General features: G+C 37.7%; 1 protein-coding gene across 2 annotated transcripts in view; it reads left to right on the top strand.

Moving 5' to 3' along the window:
- KHDRBS3 (KH RNA binding domain containing, signal transduction associated 3) overlaps positions 1 to 12,997 on the top strand; it is a 145,832-nt gene that overhangs the window by 50,586 nt on the left and 82,249 nt on the right. For both annotated transcript variants that reach the window (XM_052651902.1, XM_052651903.1), the window contains exon 2: positions 3,561 to 3,679. In XM_052651902.1, the coding sequence (XP_052507862.1) occupies positions 3,561 to 3,679 (119 nt within the window). The remainder of the gene's footprint in view (positions 1 to 3,560; positions 3,680 to 12,997) is intronic.

Raw genomic sequence — 12,997 nt, 5'->3', positions numbered from 1 at the left:
TGTAGCCCCGCACTCTGTGTGTTCCGTCCCCAGCACCCCGTGCACTTTCTCCGTGTGTAGAACTCAGTCAGTGTGTGGATAGACGCCTGATTGGATGGATCCCTGTTCCTCTCACCCTCACTGCGTGAACCCTGCTGCATTTGGATTCTCAAAGTGAAATACTGTATATGTAGTTTCCGGAAACAAGTGTGTTACTTCAAGTGAGACCAGCAGTCCAGGTATATCCTTATCACAGCTTCAGTGAAAGAGTATTTTAGTGAAGGATTTAAATGAATGATCAAGGGAGAGTCAAACTCTGGATTTTCAGCCAAGATGCAAAATAGAAACATGACTATCCCTGTATACATTCATATTTTATTCTGTTTTGGTATTTAAAAAAAAATCTACAAAAGTGTTTAAAAATTTAAATTTATGCAAATTTAAAGGGTAAAATATTAATGATTCAAACTTTTCAAACAGTGTAAAAGAGAAATATAGTGAGAAGTCTCTATTCCTGTTTCTTATCCATTGCATTTCTTCCTTGACAATTAGATAATCAGTTACTTGTTTCTTATAGGTAAGAAGGGAGCTCTTTTCTGTACATATACAAGTGAATATGAACATATAGTCTTACACTGCTTTACACTGTGACTTGTGTCTGTGTGTCTGTGTGTCCAAACAGTGTATTTGGTGGAGACTTTTTCTCATCAGAACATGAAGAGTTTTCTTGATGTTGTAAAGTAACTTATGCTATCTCACTGGCTGTGCCCTTGCTTATGTAACCAGGCTCTTAATTCCCAATATTTAGATGATTTCCAGTGTTCTACTATTAAAGACAGTGCTTTAAATGGATAAATTTATATATAATATTTTATATCTATCCATATATATCTTTAGGGTAAATTAGTAAAAATGGAGTTGCTGGGACAAAGGAAAATGTCAATTTTGATGTGCTTGATTCTGTGAGAGAATTTAAGCAGTTTTAATGAAAATTTACATTACCAAATTTTTTATATTGAAAATTTAGCTTATTTAAATTCAAAGAGTATTTGGCTGTGTCTTAGAGGATTCGTGGATTTTAGCATATTTGGTAGGGTAAGTGGTCATTGCTTAGGAAGCTCCATACTAAACCAAGACAGAAACAGAAAAAAAGGAAAAACAAAAGCCAAAAAAGTCATAACTGACACTAGCTTTCCCGATTGACAGAAATTTGGTGTCCATGGTTTGAAAACATAGCATTTTAATCCCCTACATCATCTAAAACCTAATCACACTTTTGCTTATTATTTCTGAGCTGGGAGATGGCATTGGTACATTAAACTGTATGTAACAAATGTAATCTGGGGATTAGTGAAAGTCAAATCCCCTATGTGTTCAACCTTGAGCATCTGGCTGGATTTTTTTGCCTTCATATGCTCCAATTTACTGAAAGGTTAAAGCCGCCTTGGTAGCTGTCCAGTCCCTTCCTGACGTAGGGAAGCCCAGAGGGGTGGTAGTATGAGTTTGAGAGTTTGAAACTCCCATTTACGGACGATTTCAAGATTTCATAAGTCATCTTGTTGCTTCCCATTATTTTGCATTGTACTTTATTGGACATCCTGAACACATAAACCTACTTATGATCTTCAGTCAAGTAGAAAATGCCAAACTGTTGACTGAACAGCGCCTAAAAAATGGAAGTTTGGCCAGTTCTGAATTTGACCGCTGGGGGCCACGGGGACCTGAGAGAAGTAGATAGCCATGATGTAAACCAGCCTGCGTGATGCCCATGATAGGGGCGCGGCTGTTTCAAGCGCTGTGTGGCATGTTAGGTCCAGCGCACCTACATGCTTTAACATGGCATCAGGCCTTAGATTTTTTTTTTTTTTCTAAAATAAATCTTAAACAGTGAAGTATTTCAGCATATTTCAAAGCTTACTTAAGGTAGCAACAAGGTATTTTAGCAAGATAAGATTTGTAAAGTTGACTATCTGGAGAGGAAATTAATTACTTTTTAAAAAATTTTTATTTCCCTCTTAAAAATCATAGGGATTTCTCAAACTTTAATATATAGCAAAATACATGAGTCTTTCTAATTTTTTAACCTTAACTTTAACCTAACATGACTTTCCATGTTGCTTCAAATGATAAACATCACTGATACAAGGAGTAACATTTTGAAGGCTGATTAAGGAATTAAATATTAAATTGTGCCTATCAGTGCTCAACAATTATTAGAAAGCCTTTGTTATATAAAAAGAAAATAGGTAGTTAAATCTATTTTGACTGATGTATTATACACTGAAAATTCTGTTTTCTAGGAAGTTTCAGTGAACCTAATTTTGTTAAATCTGCTAACTTACTAAAGGTATTTCTAGAAATTATTTTCCTGTACTAATTAAAGCTGAACTCATGAATTGTTGTACTTGATGGAGGAAATGGCATGTGACTTATTGCTTTTTTGAGGAAAACCAAACTAATTTAGCTCATATCCACCATTAGTTTTACAATTTTCAAATTATTTTGTGTTTGCATGCACAGACATTCTTATTTATGGAAAATAAGAGTATATAACATGGTATATTATTACCTCTGAAGTATGGATATAGGAGAAACTTTCTTTTAATTTTATATTTTATTTATAGAAAAATGTCAAAATTAAAAGTACTCTCGAAAGGTTTTTTCCAACAACGGCAAGAATTATCTACGTAAATGTTTATATTTCACATATTGTTCAATGTGTCTTGTTCCCATGCAGATTCTATATAGAATGATCAGTTTTACAGGAGCAAAGCGTAGCATAATACAAGAAAGCAAACAAAATAATCAGTGTATTTGGAGATTTAGTAATTGTCTTTATCCTTAGAAGCTTTGCTCAGAAGCTGCAGGCCTAAGCTGGGAATGATAATAGAATTGTGCACGAAGTGCTTTGTAAGTGTCGTGGTGGGAGTGACTGATTCTGCTGCTCCGTCAAGGAAAGTGACAGTTGCATAAAAAGTAGTCTTTGATATGGTTGAATCTTGAAGGCGATGTGTGAAATGGAGATCAGCAAAACAGCGTCACCAGTAGAGAAAAGAGCACTGACAAAGCCACAAGCTTGTGGTTGGGCTCATCACTTGTGAGGTGGGAAGATTTTGTTGGGGAAATGACTGTCACAAGGCTGTCTAGGGCTTTTAATGGCTCCTTAGAGAATCCTTGGTGGGAACCACCTTGGAGACCCAGGCAGGGCTGGTAGAACGGGCTGTCAGTACTTGGTAATGCTAAACTGAGAATGCTTTCTGGGTTTTCTTTGCTGTTTGATCAGCCTTTTCTGAGAATTCCAGAGGACCTCAAAGAGTCTGTTTTTATGTTTGTAGCTAGTGTACTGTTCCCCTCCATTGAGACTTGACTTTGGAGCACATGTGTGTGTGTACGTGTGTGTTTCCCCACTTACTGGTGAAGAATCATCGATAAAACGGGAACATGTCATTAGTTGAGCAAGCTGTAGGCATCTGAAGTCCACATTCTGTATTTGGCTTCTTGCCACCGTAGAGCTAAGGAGAACCCCCAGTCTCTGAAGTTCCAGGTCTGACACTTCGTGGTTTTCTGTTTTTCCTCCACAGAAATAGAGAAGTTTCAAAAAGGAGAAGGCAAGGATGAAGAAAAGTACATTGATGTGGTGATTAATAAGAACATGAAGCTGGGACAGAAAGTGTTAATTCCTGTAAAACAGTTTCCTAAGGTAAGACAGGTGCGCACAGCAGGCATGTTAATCTTTATCACAAGGGAGTGCTTGTTTAATTTATATTCTGTTTAGTGTCTTCTTGAGATGTTTTCCCTTCGCAGACTATCCCAACATGCATACTTTTAAAATTAATTAAAAACTTATTTAGTGATTCTATCCTTTCTGTTTGACTTTGATGTGAGTTATGAAGCCTTAAAAATGATTCTTCCGAGTTATATTTCAGACTTCAGACAGACGGTTCAACTTTTTCCTGCTGTAGTTTTTCATTTGTAACATAAGCTTGGTTGATAAGAATTAAATAAGATTATCCATGTTAAATGCTTTGCATCGGGCCTGGCACATAAATATTCAAAAAATTCTCTAATAATCTGTTCCAGAAAGAAGTTTGATTTTTATGACATTGAGCACAGTTACAATAAGTACTTTTAAATCCTATTTAATTATAAAATCTTGATCATCTTAGATTTGGCCTAAATTGATGCTTTTTTCTCTGCTTTCTTTTTTCTTTGCGTGTCTTTGTACATGACTTATGCATACTATTGTATACATTAGTAGTTAATTTCTTTTGATTGCAGAACAATAATCCATTACCTGAATATACCACAGTTTATCCATTGCCTGAGCAGTTTTCAGTTTTGAGTTATTATAATTAAATTGCTGTGAACATTTCATGCAAGTCATTCTGTGACCATATGTTTTCATTTATTTTTAGTAAATACTTAAGATTTAAATTGCTGTGGATTTAGTTTTATAATAAATTGCCATAATTTTTTCCCCCGAAGCGGTTGTATTTGTGACATTTCTAGAATAACACAGGCAAAGTTATGGTTATTCCATATCTAAACTTGTATTTGATATTGTCAATCTCTTTAAATTCAGCCATTCTGATAGGGTATTGGTATTCTCATGTAGTATCAATTTGTATTTCCATGATGATTAATTATCTGGTGTGCATTTATTGGCCATTTATATATCTTCAAACTTGAAGTCTCTTTTGAGATCTTTTTCTGCTCTCTGGGCTGTGTATCTTATCATTGAGTCATAGGAGTTTTTTTAAAGATGTATTTCCTGGATCATGTCTTTTGGTGGATATATGTTTTGTGAATATTTGACTCAACCTGTGGCTTGTTTATTTATTATTTTCTAAATGGAGTTTTGTGATACATTTTTAATTTTGATGACATGTAATGGATCAAGTTTTTTTTTTAGGATTTTACCTTCTGTCAACTAAGGAATCTTTGCCAACCTCAAGCAAATGTTAGAATCCTTTAAAAGTTAAAATGCCGGGGTCCAGCCCCGGTGGATCCAGGGAATTCGAAGGGGGGACGGAGTTGGCGAGGAAAAACTTATTTATTTAGAAATATAAAGAGAGATTAGGAAAGAATAGTGTAGTAGGAAAATTAGTGGAGAAAAGAGGCTGAATAACTTGGTTTATGTGGAAAACCAATAAAGTTCCAAGACAAAGAACTTTCACAGTTTACGTAGGCCACCGGCGCCCTCTTGAATAGCGGAGGGCGCCCCGCCTTGGGCTCCCTCTCGCATGGGTCTTAGAAGCCAGGGCAAATAAGTAGACACGGTGACCCTCCACACTCCAGATGGGAATTCAGCCAGAAAAGGGAGAAAAGAATGACATGGGGGAGCCAAGCATCGGTGCCAGACCCACAACTTTATTTTCAAAAGCAGCTTGTATACCCCAAGTTGTACATAAAGAAATAATGGAATATGCAGAGTTATACAGAGGCAGCAGTCCTGACCCTTATCGAGACCAGGCTTTCCTCTTACATACCTTCCCGTATACAAAAGGTCCCAGGTGGTTTTATATCATCTTCTGGCCAGGGAGCCTGTTAACATTTCTATGGCTCTTTTCCTAGATAAATGTCTATCAACCAGAAAACTCATTTTCCCTTGAAGTGTCTTTTCTATAATCTGCATCACCCTCAAAGTACTAAATAAAGTTACATTCCTGTAGAACAAAGGTGCAGTGGGTTGTAACAAAGAAAGTATTTAACTCAAAGATCTAACGTTGCTAATACCAGGGCTACTACTTGTTTTTTCTATATACCACTATATCTACAAATAAAAGATATGAAAACTTGGCAGCAAGTATTGGCTCAACAAATGAAACCCTTAATCAGTCCTATTTTAGTGATTTTGACTCCTCGGAAGCCCCTACATTCCTAGGATATTTTAAGCTTCCTGTGCCTCTCGCGGTCGGGAGGCCGCAAACAATCACATGCGCAGCCTGTAAGAGTCCGGCAGGCAGGCTAGAAAGCCATCAGAGGGGGTTTTGGATTGAAACACTCTTATTATGCCCAGGAGACTTATTATCTAAAAGCTCTAAATTAACTTTTTCCAGAAAAAGGTGGTAGGGGGACAGCCCCCTGTTAATGTCAGAAGAGTAGGTAGAAAGCATAACACAGTAAAGCAGGCAGAGTCTGGTTTTGGAGGTAGATGCCCAAGAATTTCCAGGGGGACCCCTGAGGCTTGATCCCGCCTTTGCGTATGCCGAGTCTCCTTCCTTACGACCTTTGCCATGGGTGGGATTCCTCACGCTGGCTCCCAGCATTAAAATGATCATTTCTTTCATTTCCTCTAAAAGCTTTAACATTATAGCTTTTAATTTTATATCTGTGATACATCTCAAATTAGTTTTTGTGTACAGTATGAGATAGTTCATTTTTTCTTCACATGGATATCTAGTTTTTTCAATGGCATTTGTTGAAAGATATTTTCCTCCCACTGACTCTGTTGGTGCCTGTGTTGGAAATTGGGTGACTGTGTTAAGTGAGGATCTATTTCTATACTTTCTGATTTGTTTCATTGGTCTATTTATGGATCATTATGCCAGTACCATACAGTCTTCATCATTGCAGCTTTTTATAGTAAGACGTGAAGTTAGGTAATGTAGTCCCTTAAACTTTGTCCTTTTGCAGGGTTGTTTGGATGTGTATCCTTTGCAACTCTATATAAATTTAAGAGTTAGTTTTACAGAACATTCTGCTGGGATTATGATGCAGTGGCATTGATTCTGATGATCCATTTAGGGAGCTCTGACATCTTAATAATATTAAGTCTTCCCTTCCTTGAATATGATGTATCTTTCCATTTAATTTCCATCGCTTTTAGGGGAAAGATCTTGTCTTTTGTTAAACTTACTTCTAAAAGTATTTTAAGTCTTTTGAAGACTTGTAAAATGAATATTTTGAAATATTCTCTTCCAATTTTTTGCCTCTAATAGAAACTTTTGTATATTGACCTTGTATTCTGCTACCTTTCTAAAATTCACTTGTTCTCATAATTGTTTTATAGAATCTTCAGAGTATGCTATGTACATAATCATATTATCTGCATAAATAAGTTTACTTCTTTCCAATTTTTATGTTGATTGTCATCTTGTATTATTTTGGCTAGGATCCCTAGTACAATGCTTGAGTACAAGTGGTGAGATTAGGCATTTTTCTCTTGTTCACATCAATGTGGAAAACATTCAATATTTTACCAGTAAGCTTGGTAACAGCTGTGGGAATTTGAAGTTTTCTTCTACTTTAGCTTTGTTGACTATTTGATTCTGACTGGATGCTGACTTTTGTTGAATATCCTTTTCTGCATCTACTAAAATGAGCACAAGATTTTTCTCCTTTGTACTGTTAATATAGTGTTGAGAAATTAAACCAATTTTGCATTTCTGAATTAAAGTCTGCTGCTAAGTCACTTCAGTCATGTCTGACTCTGTGCAACCCCATAGATGGTAGCCCGCCAGGCTCCCCCGTCTCTGGGATTCTCCAAGCAAGAACACAGGAGTGGGTTGCCATTTCCTTCTCCAATGCATGAAAATGAAAAGTGAAAGTGAAGTTGTGATATATTATCCTTTTTATACATTGTGGGATTCAAATGCTTCTGTATTCCTGAGTGATAGTGGCCTATAACCTATATATATTTATATAAAATATTATATAAATTTATGTAAATATATATTTATTATACATAAATATATATTTATAATAAAAGTATGCATAGACTAATATTTATATATATAAAATTATATAGTGAGTGAAGAGGTGTCCCCTCCTTTTTTTTCCCCCTCTAAAGAATATATGTCAGTTTGGTGCTGTATTTCTTTATTATTAGATAGAATTTACTGGTGAAGCTATCTGGGCCTGGAGTTTGGTGGTATGAAAATATTTCAAATATATATGTTTATATATGAATCAAATATCATATATATTTGGATTGTATACTGTAACATTGTACTACACTGTGGAAACTGGATTCTGTTCTCTTTCTTTGAGGAAGGTTGATATTTTTGGATTCAGACTGCAGACTGTTGGATGGGAATGCAGAACTTAGTTTACCTCTTAGTTGGACTTTTACATTTACTTTTGGCATACATGATTGGCAGATTTTATACACAAAATATGGGGCTCCCCAAGTCTAACTGTCATTTCTAGCATTCCTCCCATTGATTTCAGCACTGTGTTTGCCTCAAACTCTGCTACTCAGCTAAAAAGCTCTACAGTCAGTAAATTCACCCAGGCCATTCCCTTCTTCCAAGTCTTGACTCCCTTCTATAAAATCTCTTTGAGTTTGAGCATTCTACAGACTTTAGATGTTTGCTTTTTGTATTTTGTTCCACATTTAAGAGTTTATAGTTGTTTACCTATAGACAGCCTATTAGGAACTTACTTAGCTCTACTTGCAAAAACTTAGGATATACATTTTAGTAAACAGAAAACTATTATGAACATTTTATAGACATACTAATTACTAAGCAAAGCATGGCTTATGGGAACTTTAATAAATTAATTTGCCAGGCTTGATGTGGACTATATGCACCATACGCAGTAGGAGGAAAGGTGCAGAGACTCTGTCCCATCTCTGAAGAGTTCATAGCCTAGCAAATGCTTACTCTGAAGTTCACACTGCTGTGTATAAGTAATGATGTGACAGAAAGTGTTTGAGCTAAGTATATGAAATAAACCTCAAATGTTGTTTTTCAGTGTCAGCTTTGAGGAGAATAGGGGAAGACAGATTATAATTGCTGTGTCTCACAGAGAACAGAGTCCATTTCAAGTCCTTATAATGTCTGAAGTAGGCTGCTTGGAAATCTTCTTTCAGAATGCAGAAAAGGATATTTCTGCTTAGCAAACTGAGCATTTGAATCTCAAGCCAGCCTTGTGTAGAGGCTAATGTAGCACTCACATCAGTTCTAAGAAAAGCTTTGATGCTGGTATCAGTTAATAGGCTGAGCTGGAGGAAGCCGGCAGTACTCACCCCTCTCAAGTAGCAGTGGGCGGGCAGCTTGGTGTGGAATGAAGGGCACCATACCTGGTCAGAGAAACTCCATCTAATGTGATTCCATTAACTGAATAATTTCTCTTCTCTTAATGAACTGATTCAACACTCTTTCAATGGCACAGCATTGGAGATGAGTCCTCAAGTGTTCAAACCCAAAGTATATTTGCTCTCTTGAGTATGTGTGCAAGCTTGTAAAGTATGAAACTCAAACACTGTTTAATGTTTTTTTTTTAAAGACTTTAAGCTGTAGAAATTCTCCTCCATATTACTTGTGGGTAAACTCTAACTCTTGGTTCTGGACAGTGACTAGATGTAAGAATTAACCTAAGTGCCAAATCTCCATTGGAACAAGGCATGCTATCTATGGGGACCTTGAATGCCTGGTGGTTTAGATTTTACATTGAATTTTTTTTTTTTTTAAATAAACTGTTTCTTCATCATTGAACCCATCTATCCATTCCTATACCTAACATTTATGGAGGGTCTCCTCTGAGCCGGGAATTGTGCCTGGAAAACAAACTGATTAAAATTTGCTTTTTTGCACAAGAAGTTCTAAGTTTTGTGGGGCATAGAGATGAATCACCTAATGAGTATAATACAGTGTGAGGAGCTCAGTGTTGGGGTGCTCTGGAAGGATACAGGATCATGTGACAGTCTCAGAAGCCTTCCCTAAAGCTGTGAAGGAGCTGGCAGGGGAGGGGTCAGAAGTGAGGCAGGGAGAGGGAGGGGTGGCCATGACAGAGGGAGACGGGGCACAGGGCATTTGAGACACTCCCAGCCCCGTCCTTGGCTAAGCAGGGTAACTGCAATATGATGTGCAGGTTTCCATTAAGGATTTACAAGTGAAGTGACATGGGAGCTGTGTACAGGGGCTGCGCCTGTCACTGTATATATTAGTATAAGGTAGGGTTGGCCAATGGGGACTGCTTTAGAGTCTGAGGTGGCTCTCCAGGTGTTTAATTATTTTAAACTTTATCAGTTGGAACAGCATGTGTAAAGTCTTAAAAAATTTGTTATATAAAATTGAGCTATATATCTTATCTCTATATATCATTATACATACATCTCTACTGCTATAGTAAAATTGTCTTTACTTTGTGCTCAGTTGTTCAGTTGTGAGTTGTGTCTGACTCTTTGCAGGCTCTTCTTGTCCATGGAATTTTTCAGGCAAGAATACAAGAATACTGGAGTTGCCATTTTCATCATACTGTTAAATAAAAAAGGAGAAGGAACATGTAAAACAGATAAAATTCTAGTTGAACATTTATTTTTTTAAAAAACTAACTTGAATCCTAAGAGCAGTTATTTTCTGGAGGGTCGGCTACTATGCTGTTTTCTACTTTGAAAATGAAAGTGTTAGTTGCTCAGTCCTGTCTGACTCTTTGCGACCCCATGGACAGTATAGCCTGCCAGGCTCCTCTGTCCGTGGGATTCCCCAGGCATGAACACTGGAGTGGATTGCCATTTCCTCCTCCAGGGGATCTTCCAGACCCAGGGATTGAACCCAGGTCCCCTACATTGTAGGCAGATTCTTTACCATCTGAGCCACAAGGGAAGCCCTTGTTTAGAAGTTTTCTACTTTACATAGGGCTCCCTGATTAACTCAGTTAGTAAAGAATCTGCCTGCAATGCAGGAGACCCTGGTTCAATTTCTGGGTTGGAAAGATCCACTGGAGAAGGGGTAGGCTACCCACTCCAGTATCCTTGGGCTCCCCTTGTGGCTCAGGTGGCAATGTGGGAGACCTGGGTTCAATCCCTGGGTTGGGAAGATCCCCTGGAGAAGGGAAAGGCTATCCACTCCAATATTCTGGCCTGGAGAATTCCATGGAGTCCATGGGGTCATAAGAGTTGGACACAACTGAACGACTTTCACGTTCACTTTACGTATTACTATACTATAATGTTTTAATAATAACTTGGTGTCACTTTTATAATTAGATTAAAAAACACATTCCCATTTGGGGGGAAAAACATGCCCCAGATTGTTACTTTAGGAGATACCTGTGTACTATTACTGTGATTTTTAAGATTTACTGTACTGGTATAAATTTATAGGTTTAAATGAAATTTATTAATTTTCTTAATTTGATCATTGTTGTTTAATCTCTTAAAGCATTCTAATACTTACATATTATTTTCAGTAACTTTATATTAATATGGGTTCTTACGTTAAATCTTTTCCTATTATATGCATATTTTAATTTGATATATTTACTGTCTCACAGACGTTCTTCAGTTAAGAGTCGAGGGAGAAAAGTGTATATAAAAGCATGTTTCCTCTGGAGTTTGAAATAAAGCTCAGGAAACTTTCTTTGCTAAGATTGGCTCTTGTTTTTCTCTTATAGTGAACTGCAGATAATTAAAAATCTGTGAATCTAAAAAGATAAATAAAAAAAGAAAAAAAATCTGTGAATCTGCTACTGGTGGAAGACTATTTCGTAGAAGTCATCTTGTCTTTAAATTTTTCGTAGAGTAGTAAATATTTGACAGTCATATTGGTGTGTTAAAAATTGCCTTTTCTGTGATAAGGCAACAATCATTGCCCCTTGTAGCATTCATTAAATCTTGGGGCCCTGTGGGGAAGCCGAAGGGCCACTCTGGAGCAGAGAGCCTTATTGGGAAGGCGTGGGGCCCACAGGCCGTTGCTTCACTGAGCATAGGTCCCCTTCCAGGCCAGCCCCTCCCATCCTGACCACCTGCATCTCACAGTGGGCTGGAGGGAAGTGTGCTAGTAGGGAGAGATGAGTCTCTTCTCAGGCTCCTTTTGTTCTTTTCTCAGAGGTCTTCTCTGGGCCCTTGAGATCTTGTGATACTCACCCTTGTGTCATGAGAATTAGAAAGCTGATATTTGTGAATATGATAACTTTCAAAAAATATTGTGAAGGAATTTCAAATCTTATGCTGTGACTTTCCCCTTATTCTCTTTTAAAATGCTTGGTTATTGATCCAGAAAGTAGCCCCTTAGCTTAAGAATCATTAAGTGGAGTTCAGAAACAGCCATACATATATAGGGGCTCATGAAAGAATTTATTCATTTTTTTAAGAGGTTTATTGTTTTTATTATGGGCTTCCCTGGTGGCTTAGACAGTAAAGAATCTGAGTCAAATGAGTAATTAAAAACTTTGGTTGTATTTAGCACAATCCCCCCCTGCCAATCTCATTACATTTAAAATCTAGAAATTCCACCATTATATGTACTTTGGTCACAGTGTAGTACATTAAGAACTTGAAGTCTGTGATGGATACTTCCTTTGTCAGTCTTTTTTTTTTCATCACTGCTTCCTTTTGAGAGGTGGTAGAGAATAGGTCTCTTAAGTGTATTGCTGAGCCAAAAGGTAAAACAATTTTAGTGCTTAGCAGTATATTACTGTCCTAGGTGTCTTAAATATTATTGTACTGCTTATTTTGGCCCTGGGCCCCATGAAGCCCTCCAGGTTGAATCAACTGAAAATTGTGTAGCTGTGCTGTTGGACACAGGAAGTATGAACAGAGCTTAACCCATCTCTTCAAGGATTCCCCGCCACCCCCACAGGAGTAAAATGGCAGAAATTCAGTAGATGGCCCAAAGTATGAACTTTTATGAAAACAAGAGATTGACACACAATTACAAGAAACCAGAAACCAGGGACACTTAGTATATATCCTGAGACAGTGACAGAGGGAATCGGGCAGCTGTGGCAGTCAGCCCTCTCGGTGAGGCCCCCGGCTCTGCCTTGTGGGCCTGTTTGACACCAGGTCCGGCACGGCTTTTCCTCTGTCTCTCCGCCCTGCTCTCCTGTCCTCTCCCTTTCTCCCTCTCTCATCAGGCTAAACGCCTACCGCACCACCTCCACTTCGCTATCCTGCAGACTTCTTATATTTGATGTGTCCGTAAGCGAACTTCATACCTCTTCTGGGCAAACCTGGACCTTTCCCTGCGCTCCTTTGTCAGTGAATGACAGACAGCACACGTGTCTCAGAGCCCATGCGTAAAACTAGCATATCATTGTTATCTATTAATTTCTTCTTCATTTACCTTTC

Source organism: Budorcas taxicolor, chromosome 14 (assembly GCF_023091745.1).
Source record: "Budorcas taxicolor isolate Tak-1 chromosome 14, Takin1.1, whole genome shotgun sequence".
NCBI classification, from domain to species: Eukaryota; Metazoa; Chordata; class Mammalia; order Artiodactyla; family Bovidae; genus Budorcas; species Budorcas taxicolor.
Note: the sequence above shows the minus strand (reverse complement) of the source record. Positions and strands in the feature narration are given on the sequence as shown.